Source organism: Palaemon carinicauda, chromosome 4, assembly GCF_036898095.1.
Source record: "Palaemon carinicauda isolate YSFRI2023 chromosome 4, ASM3689809v2, whole genome shotgun sequence".
Classification (NCBI taxonomy): Eukaryota; Metazoa; Arthropoda; class Malacostraca; order Decapoda; family Palaemonidae; genus Palaemon; species Palaemon carinicauda.
The window spans coordinates 36,995,033-37,013,263 of NC_090728.1; the positions used below are offsets into that span (position 1 = coordinate 36,995,033).

At 42.2% G+C, this 18,231-nt stretch overlaps 1 protein-coding gene across 1 annotated transcript in view; it reads right to left on the reverse strand.

Moving 5' to 3' along the window:
• The window catches only part of SAK (Sak kinase), a 164,143-nt gene that overhangs the window by 56,299 nt on the left and 89,613 nt on the right, over nt 1-18,231 (reverse strand). The window contains exons 5-7 of the mRNA XM_068372176.1: nt 17,220-17,373; nt 16,715-17,040; nt 3,418-4,747 (exon numbers count right to left, since the gene is read on the reverse strand). Coding sequence (XP_068228277.1) covers nt 3,418-4,747; nt 16,715-17,040; nt 17,220-17,373 — 1,810 coding nt within the window. The remainder of the gene's footprint in view (nt 1-3,417; nt 4,748-16,714; nt 17,041-17,219; nt 17,374-18,231) is intronic.

The following is an 18,231-nucleotide window of genomic DNA, read 5'->3' on the forward strand; positions in this document are numbered from 1 at the left end:
GCTCTACCTTCCAAGTCTATTCCACCTATCTAAGACATTTGATTTATTTTTATTTATATCAATGAAAGCAAAGAGGGAGGAACATTTCATTTTATTTGTTAATACTGTAAGGTTGTGAATAAATGTGTTGTATTTTCATGAGTTTCTTTTTATTTTCATTTACCACACTTCAACTGTTTGTGTCAAATCCTTATTGTTTAGAATTGAAAGAACCTACAATAATTCTTGAATCATATTACCATTGTTTACAGTATAAAAAAAATTAATTAAATTGATAATAAAGTTGATTAAACAATGTTTTGTGGGCCTGAACTGAACAAGAGCAACGTATAAACTGGGTCATATCAATTTTCCTTGGTCCAAACAAGATATAGGATCTTGCTAGCTGTTCGACCACGGAATTTTTGCTCGATCTCTGTAGTTAAATGTGTTCAAGAATCTTGTTCAATCACCGAATTGCTTAAGTTCTGGGGTGTCCGGTTTCTGAAGTGTTACTGTATTAAGATGAGGAACATAAAGCTACTAAAGTCATCCAATAGTATACAATCTTTTCTTATAACAGAAATGCAAATTTAAATTTTTTCTCACACATCTTATAAACATACAGTATCAAATATTACTTGAACATATTGCATACAAGAACCACTTTTAATCATTTCTATTATTAGAATTTCTATGCATAGGGTTTATCACCAAATAGTTTACATGTGTTAGCTATAAAGTTACTGTGAATATGTTTGTTTTTCATTACTGTTTTACCATTACAGTATAATTATTAATGTTATTATTAATGCTAATGGATAGTATCATGTTATTACATCTGCCATATAAATTATATAATACGAGACGTGAAAAGGAAAGAGATCAAGCGAAGAATAAAATGGTGCACTATGGTAATCCCAGCTGAGTCAATATGGGGAATGTCCACAAAGAATCAAATCTCACTGTATAGCTTTAAGCATTATTGTTAGCTTAAATGTTCTTTCTGTTTAATAAGTCAGTGTTGTCATTAAGATTCCTGGGAGTGGGGTTTACGCTTAGTATCCAGCCACAACTGTATATGCTTGGCTTCTTCCATTATATCCCTCGAACAAGACAATCTGCCATCTCATTTATTCAATATAAAGGAAAAAGAAAAAGATTAAAACAGTCAGAAAAAAAAAGCAGAGCATTGTGTGTATTGAACTAAATCCAAACTCAAAGTGGAGGTTACTCTACCTGGTGAATGGGCGGAGCCTACCCTTCACCTGCCAGCAAGCAACTGTAACTACCTCATTGAAAGTTTAAATGGCTATTTAAAGCTTTGCTGAAATCATACTTCTATTAAAGGAGTATGGTATGTATTTGTGTACAAATCAATTTAATACATTTTTTTTTTATAAATCAGCCAGAAGTCAGACTAAAGGAAAATATTAGTCCTGACTAAAGAAAAGATTCTTATTGAGTATATAATCTTACCTTAAAAGGTAGAGCACCTGGCATTAGAGGCTCAATTTGGGGTGACGAGACAAGATGAGTTACAGGTTCTTTTATTATTCTACTCTCTATCATTTTGGTTTTGATTATTAATGCATACTGTTTTTTAGCATCACCAGAGTTAAAACCACTACTTTTTCCATACTATCAAACATCTGGATAGAGAAGTTTATGAATTCTCACAAAAACAAAAAATGCTTTGCCTTGAATTAATACAAAACACTTATTTAAAGACTTGGCACATGACTGAAACAGATATAAAAAATATGGGAAAATGTCCAGCATACCGACAAGCACCATAGCAGCGAACTGACCTGCCACTTGGTCATGTAATTTGAAATTCAGCACTAATCTTTAATTCTAATGTATTGTGGCGGGATGTTGCAAAACAACCCCCACACCCTGAATCACACTTACTGACAATGGTCTCCGCAAAACAAACTTTCCCCTTACGTTATCAGCAGCGGGACTCTTGGACAAAAGGACAAAAATCAAAACAAAACATATCCTTAAAACTATATTTCCTTACAAATGTAGGTGATGGAACATCTTACGGTTGTATAAGCAGAGAGCTGTCCTAGGTGGTCACGTGTTCTTGTTCCCGGCTGTGCATGAGCAAGGGAACTTCCTGGCGAGTGGAACGGCTATGCGGAGGAAAGAACATGCAACAGATCTTGTTCCCTAGTGTGCAAGTGTCTCCACTACCCCTGGAGTTACGAGAAGACTCATTACAAAGAGACAGAGGATCATATTCCCAATCATGCACATTTGAGGTACTGTAATGTCTCATCGGTCAAGAAAGCAAGGAGACCATTAATTTGTCCCAGAAATGGGAAGGATCCCTCTTCCTGACCTAGAGTGTGTAAGCTCAATCCAGTAAAAAACAAGCACTAGTAGCAAGAACATACACTCCTGTACCATACTCTGAGAAACATTCCTTGCCTAGGTTAGTTCTCAGCAGCACACCATATTTGTCTCACATACAAGAAGATAGTTCGCTCAGAGACCTTCACAAGACTTTGCAATCATTTGAAATCCAGGAAAAAGGGAAGAGCAGAGCCTTTCCATGCTGGTTGGGATGAAATGAAGGCGTGCTCTCAAATGTCCTGTACGTATGTTGTCTCGTCATCTCTTGGAGTCATCTTATTCTTTGTTTCTGGTGAAAGGAGTCATGGGGACTCCTGGGGAAGCACTCTCTCCCATGGGAAGAGAAGCGCGAGTCATGTCTACGTAACTCCTATCAATCAATGTTCAAGGATTTCTTTGTCCATAAACATAAAGGGAAAAAGACTGACGGAGTCCTTCCATTCCGAATGACAGTGTCTGAAGAGACAAAGGCGAGACCAAAGTGGAGGAGGAACTTGTAGTTCTTCTAATGTTCTATACCAGGCCAATAGCGATGAAACTCCATCAAGGAAAGAGATCCTATGTACTCTATGAAGAGACAGCATTGCCAACGGATACATCTCTAGAACTTTTCCGGACATGGGAAGATGATTAGAGAAGAAGGGCAGCGCATTCCCCTTCAACTCAGCATCAAATGACACTTCTTCCCCTCCTAAGGGAATACACTTACACATCATGAACTGCTAACAATTATCTTAAAAGAAAAAACAAAAGATTAAAACAGCCAGTCGATGATGCCAGGAGTACATCTGTACTCTTGGGCAGATAAAAACAAAAGTTGCTACTCAGTGTGTTGGGAGGGGGGAGGGATTCCCTGCTACCCACCAGTAACTACTGACCCCTTAATAAATTTTAGCATCCTAGTGTCAGCTACGCTGAAAACGTACTCCTATTTTAGGACGAAGGCTTGTATTCGTGTAGGAACCAATACAATTTCAATTGCCATCTTATGCTTAAAAAAACCATTAAGCTTAAATTTTGTACAGAATAGTAACATTAATATTTTCAAGTGTTTAAAAATAAAAGAGAACTTACCCTCATGCCATCTGGAGAAATTCTGCACACATCAACTACTTTCTCTTTACCGCCTTTGCTGCTAAGGAACTCCAGACAAATTTCTCCATTGTCCATAATATTCATGAAAGCATTTTTTGTGCGCTGTCTAATAGGTTTCAGTCTCTTTGAACAAAGAGGAGACACTTGTTGTTGTATAGTTTGATTGGCTTTATTAAACTTTTTTGAGGGTGTTCTCTGACCTTTAGGCACTATCGGCACACTTTCTTTCTCCGCTGGATCTTGCAAATATTGCAGTGGGGGAATGTCACCAAGAAACTTATTATTGAACTCTCCTCTCTGTGGTGAAACACTTCTGGACATTTTGTCAATGCAATTATTTGATGCATACTGATGATCAGATGCACCATAATCCAAATTTTTTGCCTCAAATTTGTTTGAGCCGGTAATATGTAAAGAACCATTATTTTCTTTATGACTGTTTTTCCCTCTATCGCACCAAGACCTGTGCTGCACTGTATGACAACAAGAATGGACTCTATCCATACAATCATCTCCATGGTCCTCCCTATAACTACGATGTTCTGGTTCTCTTAGCCTATCTCTATGTCGTTCATGTGAATTATCACCATAAAAATTTACTTTTGGATTCCATATATTCTCACGAGATGGGTTACTTTGTTTATCTTTTATAAGTTCTCTGTATTTTATTTGAGAATTCTCTTCAAAGCTCCCATAATTGGAATCTTTCTCACGACCCTCAGATCTGCTTCTTCCATGACTGCCCGAATAATTGCTACCTTTTTCCCTAGTACGAGATCTTTCTCTAGTATTTCTCTCCCATGATTCATCATCCAACACATCTGATCTATTTTCAAAGGCCTCATATCTTTTATCATGCCATGCTTTGGCTCCCTGCTTTTGATGTGCATGGCTATACTCATTGCTACTATAGCTTTCACCCCTTGAGTAACAGTTCCTTTCCAGGCTACGAGGACGTCTTAGAGCATTGCCGTTCTTGTCAAAGTTGTCGTGTTGCCTTAAATTCTGCTCACTGCTTCCTCTCTGTAAACCTCTTCTTTGATACCTATGAGTATCATCACTTAAATGAGATGCATACACTGAAGACTCACTCCTATCCTCATTAGATAATGTGGAGCTCTCCTTACGGTGACTTGGCAATTGGTGTTTTCTTCGTTCCTCAGAGACATCACGCTCTCTCTTAGTAAAAGGCAGTACAGATGGTGCAGAAAAAGCAAAATCTTCACTTCTCTTGAGAGAGGGTAGGGGAGTAAATTTCCTTTTCAAGGAATCAATTACTCCTGCATTAGGTGGAAGCAAATCTCGAGGGCTGAAATTAAAAATTGAACTATAAGCATAAAGATACAAGTAGTGATAAATCTCTTACAAATATATCTTTAAGTTCTTGAAAAAAAGAATTGCTATACATCTTGCATGAAGTTGTTTTACACATATAAGTTATTAACCTATGTACCATATGTTTCATGTAAAAGAAATGCTTTGCCTATCCCAATAATTACTGATATTCATTAAGAAACATTTTGTAACAACAATGCACCCTACAAACACATCAATAAATTGCATTTTATGAATAATCCTCATGTTAAATATTTGAGCATTTGAGTAAGTCTATTTACTTAAAAAAAAAAAAAAAAAAAAGCTTGTTCCATCACAAACCCATTATAATTAGCACATTCTATCCTACAGCTTTGTCTCAGATACTCCAGACCCTCTTAAAAGTAAGAAATATAATGGAAGTTGATTGGCTGCGTAGTTCAGTGCTACATAAGCATAAGCAGATCCCCAAAGTTTCAAGCAGCTATAGTATTTCTCACTCATGAGTCAAGAGAGCATTGACTTATCTTGTGAAATCAATAGGTTTCTTGGGGATTAATTTAATTCATTTTATCCTTCATTAATTGCCTTGTGGAATTAAGTGCCTTTAATGTCATGAATGAGGAGAAGACAGGTGAATTTTGTTTAAGAAAGCTGGGAAACAATGAGAATGGATGGTTCCTTTCTGTGGTACAGTATATGGTAGTTTTCTAGGAGAATTATGTGAGCATTTTACTGATATACATTACTTTATGTCAGTGATATGCTTTAGCCAGTAGGATACTAAATTACTTTGACCTTCAACTTATTGTAACCGTCCTAAGTGTTAAACATTTTGTGCAACTAAAGTTTTTCCTATCCAGACCTACTCCTAAGAGCCAGAAGAGAGTGATAACCCTGGAAAAAAGTTAAAAGTGCAAAGTAAGTATTGGGATGGTACATATTTTGCCATTGTGGGACAAATATTCCATATGAAGGAGAGCACTGTGCAATATATACAGATGGTCCCTTACCAACAAACACAGTAGGGAAGGTTCGTAGCTCAAATTGGGTTAAATTTTATCCTAGGGTATGCTTAGCTTAACTCAGATGCTTACAATTTTCAGAAGTCAACAAATAGTCCCCTTTCATTTATAAAATCAATATCAGGTTAGTAGAAATGATGTTTGACTTACTTTATCAACTTATATTACTATATATAACTTGAATAAAACACCATGGCATGTCTGTTAATTTGGGTATTAAAAATCCACAATTATATAGTTGTATATTTAAAAAACGGATTTTGAAGCGAAGAAAAAAATCTATTTTTGGGTGAGATAGCCATGTCGTCCTGATGGAAGGTTCCTATTGGTAGCTTTCTAAGGAATATTTGGCTACAGTGATACTCCCAGAGAATTAACCTTTAGGTCTCCAGAATTCTAACTCCTGGCGCGAATATCATTAAAATTTCACTTAAGGATATCGCATAATATCAGGGGACGCATATCTTGATACAACATATAGCAATCTTCACCCCGAATAGCATTTTCGTTACGAGGGGGAAGAGTGGCGAAAATAAAAGGGGAGCCGTTATCAAGGTTACCCTTCCTCCCGTACTATTACGAGTATCCAAGATGGCGCTCATTCCTTGTAGCATTGAGCATGGTGCTACAGATATAGTAGTTTTTGGGAGGGATCTTGCCTATGCCTTTTCTATGGAAAAGGAGAGCAGGTCCATTAGGACGACATGGGTATCTCACCCAAAAATAGATTTTTCGCTTCGCTTCAAAATACGTTTTTTGGCCTCAAGCCATGTCGTCCTGATGGAAGTTTACCAGAGATATACGATAAAATACTGTATCTGTGGATTTTCATAGGTGCCTTAACCTTGGGACAAATTTTTCTATGGTTATCCGGACCATTGAGACATATGACGTTACCGTTATACGTCATTACCACTAATCATGGACAATGTTAGGGCTTCCTGCCCCCTGCAGGGAAGAGTCATACTTGACAGTAGAAAAGGGGTCTCAAGGTTTGCATATATTGTATGAACAAACATAAGTATCAACTAGATATACAAAGGTCTCACGGTTTGTATATGTTGTCAGAACAACCAAATATCAACTATATCCATAGTTTGTAAGCATACAATAATATGAGGTTTACTTAGTTAAATAAGTAAGAGAACTCTGGCCATATTTATTGTGCTAATTGCAGGGCGAAATAAGACGCAATTACACTCTAATAGACATTTATTTCGAATAAATGTCCAAATGGAATAACGAGTGTAACATGTTACGGGAATTATACAAACAACATATACAGAAAACGTTTTTCTCCCTGAGAGGGAAGAAATGATCAGTGCCACTCTGAAATTTGAAAATTTTGATAAAATTTTCAAATATAATTTTCTGTACATGTTCTGTACTATCAACACAGTGTACTATGAACACACGGCACAAGTGTTACAGTATCTGTATAATTCCACAACTGAGATTTTGAACAGTCTTAGTGTCACCATGGTGACACCCACTTAAAAAGTATCGCACCGAAAGTGTCAAGACCTTTTCAACCTAATTGATAGTCCCAATCAATTCACTGTTCATCGCAGCACTAGATGACAGGTTTTGATACACTACCTGCCGCCACTACGTAATGCTTTAGCTCGTGCACTTGCTTTGCATAGTGTTTGTAGAACACTCTGGATGACTTCCATCCAGTATATGAGCGAAGACGCTCAAAGTCCATATACTGAAAAAAGTTCAGTGATGAAGCAATTTTTCTCAGATCATGACCTGTTGGTGTACTGTCAGGATCCGCTCTGCGAATGAAGTAGGTGAGCGTAGCCCTCAGTTATTTTAGGGATAAGTTTGATCCTGAAGTTTCTCCTTTGAAGAGCTGTCCTCCCCAGAAGTCTGAAGTTCTTCGAAGATAGACCTTTAGACACTACTGGACACAGAGAGACATCTTCCTTCAGAGGGCAGATTCTCCAGGGACCCCATCTTTTAGTGGGTAGCTCGTTCTTGGCGAGAAAGGTTGGATCAGGAAAGATTCAGTTCTCCCACTTCTGTGAACTGAATGTGACCCTCATTTCTTGATAGGGGTACTATTTCACTAACTCTAGCCCCTGAGGCTATAGCAAACAGGAAAATAACCTTCTGGGTTAGATCCTTGAGAGAACAATCTTCATTGTTCACAGATGAAGCATAATGTAGGACCTTGTCCAAGGACCATGAAATGGGCTTCGGAGGAGCTGCAGACCTAAGTCTAGCGCATGCCTTCATGATCTTGTTAAAGATTTCGTTCGTCAAATCCACTTGGAAGGCGTATAGAAGAGGTCTAGTCAGGGCTGGCTTACACGTAGTTATCGTGTTGGCGGCCAGACCTTGTTTATGGAGATGGATAAAGAAGGACAGACAGAAGTCTATTGAAATTTCTTTCGGTCCTTTTGCTTTAATGAAAGCAACCCACTTTTTCCAAGACGATTCATATTGTCTTCTAGTTGACTTAGACTTGTATTCTTCTAAGAAATCTATACTGCCTTTTGAGATCCCAAATCTTTTCTTAACCGCTAAGGTGAGAAAATCATGAGATGAAGGTTTTGGGTTCTCTGTGATGAAGCGAAGACAGTCGACTTCTGAACCCGTTGAAATAGTGCTGGGTTCGGTAGAGGGGCCGGCCTCAGCTTCAGTTCCATCACAAGAGGGAACCAGTTGCCCTTTGGGCCACTTGGGGGCCACTAGAGCTGCCGTTCCCTGGAAGGATTTCAGCTCGTTGAGGACATTCAGCAGGAGGTTGGATGGAAGGAACAGGAAAATCCGGGTCCATTCGTTCCAACCGAGGGACATGGCGTACGTTGTCTCCGCTAGAGGGTCCTCGTATGAGGCTACATATCGAGGTAGTTTCTTGATGTCGCTCGTCGCGAAGAGGTCGATCTGCAGTTCCGGGACTTGTTCCAAGATGGAGGAGAATGAGTCTGCGTCTAGGGACCATTCTGACTCTATCGGCTTGAGCCTGGATAGAGCGTCTGCTATCACATTGCGGAACCCTTGTAGATGAACTACTGATAAGTGCCATCTCTCTAGACAAAGGATGGCTAATATCACATGGTTAATATGGGACGATCTCGAGCCTTGTCGATTCAGACATCTCATTGTCACTTCACTGTCCAAGATCAGTCTGATGTGGACTGATCTGCGAGGGGAGAGTTTTCCAAACTTCAAGAGGACTGCCATGGCCTCCAAAATATTGATGTGAAAGGCTTTGAACAGAGATAACCAAGTCCCTTGGACTTTCCTTTCGTGGGAGAGAACTCCCCATCCTTCCGTCGAGGCATCCGTGTGGATGGTCACCGACGGCAGAGGTGGGTTGCAAGGGTTCTGTCCTCATTAGGCTGTTGGCCTTCGACCCCGGCTTGAGAAGTGATCGTAGTAAGGCCAGTATCGGTCATTTTAGATCTCTTCGAGCGTTTGATGCGTATCTTCTCCAGACTCCTGACGCATCTTTCAGCTGTGCTCTTAGCACTGGGTCTGTTACTGCTGCGAACTGGAGAGAGCCCAGTAATCTTTCCTGTTGGCATCTTGAGATCCTGTCAGATTTCAGTAGTCTCTTGACAGACCCTGCGATCTCCCTGCTCATCCCTGAGGGAATGGAGAGGCGGTGTGACATCAGGTTCCAATGGATTTCCAGCCATTGAAACCCTTGAGCTGGAGACAGTCAAGACTTTTTGAAGTTGATCTTACATCCCGGATGTCCCAGGAACTGGATCACTTCTTTGGATGCTTGCAGACAAGCCGTTTCGGATGCTACCCACACCAGCCAGTTGTCCAGGTACGCTGCTACCTGAACGCCTTCTAGGCATACAGTAGTTGTTGCACGATTGCGTCTGCAAGTTTGTCAAGATCCTTGGGACTCTATTTAGTCCGAAGGGTATGGCTCTGAGAACATACTTTAACTTCTGTAACTTGAATCCTAGGTAGAAGGAGAGGGGGCGACTGACTAGAATGTGCCAATAGGCATCTGCTAGGTCTATCGAGACTGTGAACGTCCCTTTGGGTAACAGGGTCCTTATGCGTTGAAGGATTAACACCCTGAACTTGCTGTTTTCTATGAACTTGTTGAGTGGCGACAAGTCCAGAATGACTAAGAGTTTGTCTGGAATTCGATGGACTTTGCTTTCCTTATAACCCGTTTGCTCAAGAGCTCTAGGGTATATTCTTTTAATGAGGGGGTAGAGTGTTGGAAGAATTGAGGAATTGATGGTGGAGACTTGTTCCGTTTCCATCCTAGTCCAATCTTGATTAGGCCATGGACCCAAGGATTGACAGTCCAACAATCCTGAAAATGTTGGAGCCTCCCTCCTAGCGGAAGGATCTCCTTGCTTCGATTGTCCGGAGCGTTTACCTCCTCGACCGCGTGCTCCCCTACCTCTTGAGGGATGTCTAGAGGAGCCCCGTCTGGATTCTTTACCTTTCGGCCGAAAGGTAGTGGTTTGCCTCTCAAACCCGGGATTCAATGCTGGTGAGGCACCACTTGGAAGGTGGTCTGTGTTTGGGCCACCACTTGGGGCACCGCAGTCATGGTGACTGTGGGATGTTGTTTAGCAGGCCGAGAGGGAAGTCTAGGCTGCTTCGTCTTCCCTTTAGGTTGGGGACCCGCATCCAGGGAAGACTTCCTCTTTGAGGAGATGCCCCACTTCTGGAGAAGGTTCCTATTCTCCATGACAGCTTTCTCAACTACCTCTTTGACTACTTCGTTCGGGAAGAGTTCTTTACGCCAGATGTTAGAAAATATCAGCTTCCTGGATCGTGTTTCACTGTTGCAGCAGCGAACACAAACTCTCTACAGGCTCTCCTAGCCTTCTTGAATGCATATAGGTCCTTTACTAGGGTGGCCATATGCATTTTGGCCACGACCATGAGCATGTCTGGGGTACTTCTTTGGCCTGCACACATCTCTATGCAGTTTTGTAGGGATAAGGATGCAGCAAGTCTCTCTTCCGTCTCTTGTTCTTTGCGCAAGAGAAAGTCAGAAAGTTTAGGGAGAATCTCGCTAAACTGTCGTCCAGTGATGTCTGCGTCCAGTTTCCCTACTGAGAAGGTTAGGTGGACTTCCTTCCATTCCTTCTCTTCCATGGGCAAGGCTAACAACAGAGGCCTGCACTCCTCTAGTGCAGGGCATGGTTTGCCTACCTCCACTGCCTTGGTGACAGTTTTAAATGCCTTCAACGTAAAGCAGGAGCAAGAAAGGTAAGGTGTTTCTTGCTCAAGGGTGGACACTTTCGAATTTGAATAGCCCGCCTTTCTTAGGCTACTCGACAAGAGAACCTGTGCCTTATTGTGGTAAAAAACCATGACCTCCTTCGGTTCCATCTCCTCTTTTGACATTGGTTCATGCTTCAGTCGAATGAAGCAATCAGGGTAAGCATTAAAGCTTGGCCAAAACTGGATGTCGTCTAAGGGGACAGCTCCCATCTTTTCCGAGGGATTGGTTTAGGAGCAGGTTGGAAGGTCTTGGACTCTGGGTCGCTTGTATGACCCTCGGGAGGCGGTAAGTGGAGCTCCACGGAGCTCTCTCTCGAGTCTCACTTCCCTTACTTCACCTTGCTTACGAATGTTCTCCATTAAGGCCGTAAGATGGGCCAGTGTCTGGCTCATGTTGTCCAATGGAGGGGTAGAAGCTGAAGATATTGAGGGTAACGACTCCGGTGCCGGCACAGACGGAGGAAACTCCGACTCGACATCATCATCTTTTTCCGGAGGTAGAGTAGACTACTCTTCGGGATCATCCAATAGTAGATCCTTTTAAGTGTCCGTAGACACTTCCAACATCCTTTCCTCCGGGTGGATGTCCATGCTTTGCAACGCCTCACTGACATCCGTCTCGATGGCAATCTGGACGCAGGGAGGTCCGGGTCGTGCTTGGGGCACGACAATTTCACTACACGCTTTCGAGAACAGCAAGCTACGCATCCTATCGTTAGGTAGGTATGGTCCCAGAGAGTTCTTTTGGAACCCTCGTACCCACTTGCGCAGCTTTTCTCATGCCGCATCCCTCGACTCCGTTGACTTAAGGTCGTCGAAACCTTCGGTCACCAAGGTCCGACAGATATTGCAGACTTGGGGGTCCCAGTACTGCAGGGTTTCGGTAATGATGGTGCAGGGGGCATGAGACCTGCACGCTTTGTGACCGTAGAAGTTCCTACTCCTATGGTTGCAGAAGATCACATCGCATTTCATCTGGGGTTCCTCCTGTAAAGAAAGGAAAATCAAATGAGTATGCGGTTGTTTATCACATATGATAAACAGATTATGCAAAATATTAATATTAATATTTTAACCATTATAGCTTAGGATAGTAAGCTTGAAAGAAATTAGGAAAGACACATACTTGTGTATCCTTTCCAGTCAACTGCTATGACCTCCCCTCAATATTAAGGTTATAGGGTTTCCTTGATCAGAGCAAACTCAAAAGAGAAGAGTTCTAACCTCTAGGGATAGAAAAAGTGTATACTACCACGGACTGTTCTTAAATTATTTAATATTGTGGGATAAGTTATTAACTGATTTCTAATCAGAGTATTGAAGAAATTCTATTCTTTCAATATAGGATTGGTCTCAGCAATAGACGGTCTCTTTGAGTTCTTATTTAATCTCTTCTTGTTCCTTCCGTAACACTGCCAACATCTGCTGGATCGACTCTAGGAGCGCTTCGATCCTGCCGACCTCCATAGCCGGTTGGGGAGTTGGGGCTGAAGAGGTCGACGGCACAGGTTAATATGCCGTCACAGTGAACTCAGGGTGCTCAGTAACCATCGAAACGGATCCTCCTTCCTCCGTGGGTGGTTGAACCACTTTTTCAGGGCCTTCTTGCAGTAGGTCCTGTTTGGTGTTGGTGGACACCTCCGACATCCGTTCTTGGTGGATGTCCATGCCTTGCAGTGCCTTGTTGATGTCCACGTCCACTGTCAGTTGGATGAAGGGAGGCTGGACCTGTACCTGGGGCACAACTGCACTGGATTGAGCCTTAGGGAACAGAAGGCACCTTAGAGATTCGTTAGGTAGGTAAGGTCCCGGAGAGTTCTTCTGGAACCCTCTTACCCACCTTCAAAGGGTTTCCCTTGCTGTATCCCTTGATTCCATGGTGTCAGGGATCTCTTCCTCGAAGCCGTCGGTCTGCAAGGTCGAGCAGTTGGAGCAACCCTTTGGGTCCCAGTACCTCTGGAATCCAGATACGATGCAACAGGGGGCATGAGATCTGCAAATCGTATGCCCACAAAAGTCCTTACACTTGTGTTTGCAGAACACAACTGCACACTTCACCATTGACTCCTCCTGTAAGGAAAGAAAGGGTGAAATGAGGATTCAGTTGTTTATATCATTGATATAAATGCATACTTCAAAATAGTAATACTTACTATTATATTTAATGGCTTAGGATAGTAAGCTAGAGAGGAAATAGGAAAGACATATCTGTGTTTCCTCTCCCAGGCAATTGCTGAGACCTCCGTCGATATCAATATTTGAATTCCTTATAAGGGAAAAATACAGGGTGGGATAACTCTCGTACGTAGAGCCGGAGTTAGTGAATATTTATACTTACTCCTCCACCTGTAAAATATTAATACTGAACGGTGTTTCATAAGTGTCCCGATAATCAAAGGATTCATCAGGATGTTGAGGGGATACTTCAACCTCAACATGTTATGCGGTCCCAACGATAGACTGTGAAAGGATACACAGAGTATGTTAGAAATACTTGTACTACTGTTTTGTTGTATACTGTAGTTTTATCAACTACTATACAGTATTGTTATATACTGTAGTTTTCCAACTACTGTATTGTTATATACTGTAGTTTTACTGGCTACTGTATTGTTGTATACTGTAGTCTTACCGGTACACTAGCGGGGTTAGGCTAGTGCCGTAACTGATAGAGAGAGAAAGAATGGAAAGGAGGATCTCCTATTATTATGGTTTAGCACAATAATTGAAAGTATAGGAGGCCTACTCCTGCCTAATGTCTCCTTGCCCGAATGAGTTCTAATGGAAAGGGAGGAATGCATCTGATTCTAGCTTCCATCCAGCCACAAATTTTGCCGCCAGCAGTACTGCCGGTTGCAAGGTCTGTGTATGGCAGTCCAAGAGAGGACGGAAGAATTCTCAACAGTATAATGGGTTTCCCACCGGCAGCCGTCAGTGCCGGGTCAGCCTTTCCCCCCAGGGCATTCGCTTCCGGTGAAGGAAGGACATAAGGAGGAGTTGGCCGAGGCGGCAACCTAACTGCCGCTGGTAGGGTCCCGGCCGGCCACTGCCGCTGGTAGGGTCCCGGCCGGCCACTGCCGCTGGTAGGGTCCCGGCCGGCCACTGCCGCTGGTAGGGTCCCGGGCGGCCACTGCCGCTGGTAGGGTCCCGGGCGGCCACTGCCGCTGGTAGGGTCCCGGGCGGCCACTGCCGCTGGTAGGGTCCCGGCCGGCCACTGCCGCTGGTAGGGTCCCGGCCGGCCACTGCCGCTGGTAGGGTCCCGGCCGGCCACTGCCGCTGGTAGGGTCCCGGCCGGCCACTGCCGCTGGTAGGGTCCCGGCCGGCCACTGCCGCTGGTAGGGTCCCGGCCGGCCACTGCCGCTGGTAGGGTCCCGGCCGGCCACTGCCGCTGGTAGGGTCCCGGCCGGCCACTGCCGCTGGTAGGGTCCCGGCCGGCCACTGCCGCTGGTAGGGTCCCGGCCGGCCACTGCCGCTGGTAGGGTCCCGGCCGGCCACTGCCGCTGGTAGGGTCCCGGCCGGCCACTGCCGCTGGTAGGGTCCCGGCCGGCAACTGCCGCTGGTAGGGTCCCGGCCGGCAACTTAGTCAACCCAGCAAGCCGTGATGACTGTCAGAATACCAGCGAAAGAATGCCCCGACACTAAAGGACAGGGGGGGGGGCGAGGGAAAAGGGTCTTATAGTTTGCAGGGGAGAAAGGCGGCGGCAGGTATACCGCCTACTTTCGGCTGTAAACTAAGGAAGCATGGCTTCCTGTGCTGACGACGTTGCGGTTGGCAGAGGAACAAGAATTCCCCTGTCGGCAACATTGTCGGCTATAAGACGTGTCTTATAGTTTACAGAGGAGAAAGGCGGCGGCTGGTATGCCGCCTACTTTCGGCTGTAAACTAAGGAAGCATAGCTTCCCATGCCGATAACGTCGTGGGCGGCAGAGGAACAAAGATTCCCCTGTCGGCGACATTGTCGGCAGCAAGACAATACACCCTGAGTTACCGTCATACTTCGAAGCCGAGATACTCGGCGGCAAGAAGATAGACGGTAAAATATTATCTAAGTCAAGCCAGAGTTTACTACTCGGTGGCGATGACGAAAGATAGGGTTGCCGCTTGTGATGGCGGGGCTCAGGGGGGAGAAAGGGTTTAGCCTCTTTTCTCTAAAAGAGAAAAGTATCAAATTATACCCTTAAATTCTAGGGGATCTATATCCCAAACCGAATTAATAGGAAACGATACGAAGAGGTTAAACAATGGGAATTACTTTACTAACGTATACAAAACGGGTTAGGCTAGCATAACTCCGGCGGGGACCGCGGCTACGGCTGGTACCGCCGGGGGCCCCGTCGTATACGAAAGTAACGTAACATCGGAAGAGGAAATATTGTATTGTATGCAAATCTTCACTTGTATAATTTGCCTAACTAGCTAAACAGTTTCTTTATAGCTAAATACCGGGAGCGTTGCACTACTGACTAAATAAAATGCATTTATGGCGTGCAACGGCGGTCTCAAAATGGCCGCTTCGGGTGTCGGCAATGCTCCACTAAACACACTTAAATTATACGAATTTAACTGTGAGAAGTGAGCCTTAAAATTATACACAGGAAAGATTAAATACTCAACTTTCCAGAGGATGAATATGCATGAGATTGCATGATAATATTCCAAGAAACAGTAACAACACCGAGAGAAACTTGGGAGCGCACTTAGCTTAAATGCTACAGTTCAAAGGAATGATGGGCCGTAGTAGTACGGAGAGGAGGTCCACCAGGTACAGTACCTTGATAACGGCTCCCCTTTCGTTGGCCACTCTTCCCCCTCAAAGAGTTAAATCTATTCGGGGTGAAGATTGCTGCATTGTATCAAAAAATACGTCCCCTGATTTTATGCGATATCCTTAAAGATATATTAAGGATACTCGCGCCAGGAGTTAGAATTCTGGAGACCTATGGTTAATTCTCTGGGAGTATCACTGAAGCAAATATCCCTTAGAAAGCTACCTTAAGGAAACTTCCATCAGGACAACATGGCCGACCCAAAAAAGAAAATACTGACTTACAAAGATAAATCAGTCAATTTTTATACAACAAATAGATTATTTCTGAGGAAACATTTGTCCTTCAAGTATACTATTTCTGACACACTTATGATGTCATCTTAGTAAAAAAGGTGGTCGTAAAGTTGAACAGTCTTATGATGTCATCTCAGTAAAAAAGGTGGTCGTAAAGTTGAACAGTCTTATGATGTCATTTCAGTAACAAAGGTGGTCGTAAAATTGAACAGTCTTATGATGTCATCTCAGTAAAAAAGGTGGTCGTAAAGTTGAACAGTCCTAAGTCGACAACTACCTATAATCTAACATAGAGCTGGGATTATAGCTTGGAGAACCATCTTGGACGGTGACCAGGACAGTGCGAGGCTGGACCACGTTGTCCATAACATGGAGAGATGACTGGTAGCCATAAATAATAGCCAGCTAGGCATCTTCTCTTTTCTGGTCATAGCAATACAACTTAGGAGTAACCCCATATATACAACTCAGAAGTTTATAATTGTGTAGGAAAAAATACTTTTAGCATTCACTTATTAAATAAAATATTCTAACATCAGAGATTAGCTTTCTGATTATGAATCCTAAAAAATTTATAAAAAAATATTCTTGCTTTGGCTAACTTTAAAAGTAACTAAAACTTCCCTTAATATAAAAAAGAAAGAGATGCACCTTGATTTTAATTTTACAGGTGGTGATGCAGCATGTCTTCTGAATGGTTCATATTTAGCTGGATGATGATCCACATCTCTCTTACTTTCACTTTCTGAAACATTACTTTCTGAAATAACAGTGAGAGGTAATCGTGTATGGTTTGTACTAGTAACTGTGCTCATAGTATATAAGCCACTGTCTGACATCCTTGATATATCTCCTTTACTTCCAGTCAACATAAAAAGATGCTGAGGTATTGTTTGCAGTTTTATTCTCTCTCGGGGGTTCTTTTGCAGGCACTCTGATATCAATGAGCGAGCATTTGCAGAGACATAGCTTGGGATCTGAAAAGAGAATACAGCATTTTTTTAACTTTCACTATCTATTCACCGGAAGTGTTATAGCCTAAGAAATACTTGGAAAATTACCAAAATTAAATTAAAAAAGCAAAAAGAAAATGGGATGATGTACAGAACTTATGAAAAATTTATGGACTACAATGGTTACGTGCCACTTGTCTTACCTTGTAATCCCCAATTACAACTCTGGTAAAAATGGATTCTTTCACACCGTGTCCATCAAAGGGCGGATGACCAACAAGCATAATAAACAGCATGCAACCAAGACTCCATACATCACTTTCCAGGCCATGGGAACTGCGTGTTGCTACCTCTGGGCTGTTGTAAAAAAAAAAAACTTCATTAAAACACATTAAAAAATCATTTTACAATACCAAAAAATTGGGTTTTATTTTACATTAAAACAATTTTCCCAGAACAATTTTAATAAGAATATTTCAATAAATCATTACTCGTATATTCATTTAAACCCATAACCATGAATCACTGGGTAATAAAAACCGAAGTAATCAAATTTCAAGTTTTTATAACATGATTAATACTGAAATACTGTACTAGCCCATGGGGCTAACAGGCTTAGCGATACATGTTCCGCTTGCTAGAACATAGGAGCAATGAGAAATTGTTTAAACATGAGCGAAGCGAGCATAGAGCAGAGCAAAAACCATTAGCTTGATTAATTACTGTAATGAGATATCTGTAATATGATGAACACTGTTACGAACGACTCCATAGGAAAATGGAATGGATAGTCATTTTCTATGCGTTCGGAAGTCCTGGGAATCACAAGCTCCAGTGTTTTGACCGTGTTTCATTACTATTACTCAGTTTTGATTACGGTGACTTTTTTATTACGATGACTGGTTTTTACTACGATGACTGGCAAAAAGAACAAAGTTTAAAAAAGTTAATTAAAATATCAAACAATTAGACTGGTACACAGTTTATTCTAAGGTGATTTCAATGTAATTGATGACGATATTTAATGCAAAACCATGCGTTTTCAGACCCACCATAACTAAAAACTATGGATTTCCACCAAAACTCATTATCAAAAACATTCAAAACACCTATAATTACACTGTATTCCCGTTTTCAAAGCCGTAAAAGATAGTTTTATTAAAAAACATTTCAAAAAAATTGTACCAGTACAACACAGAGAAATTTAATTCAAAT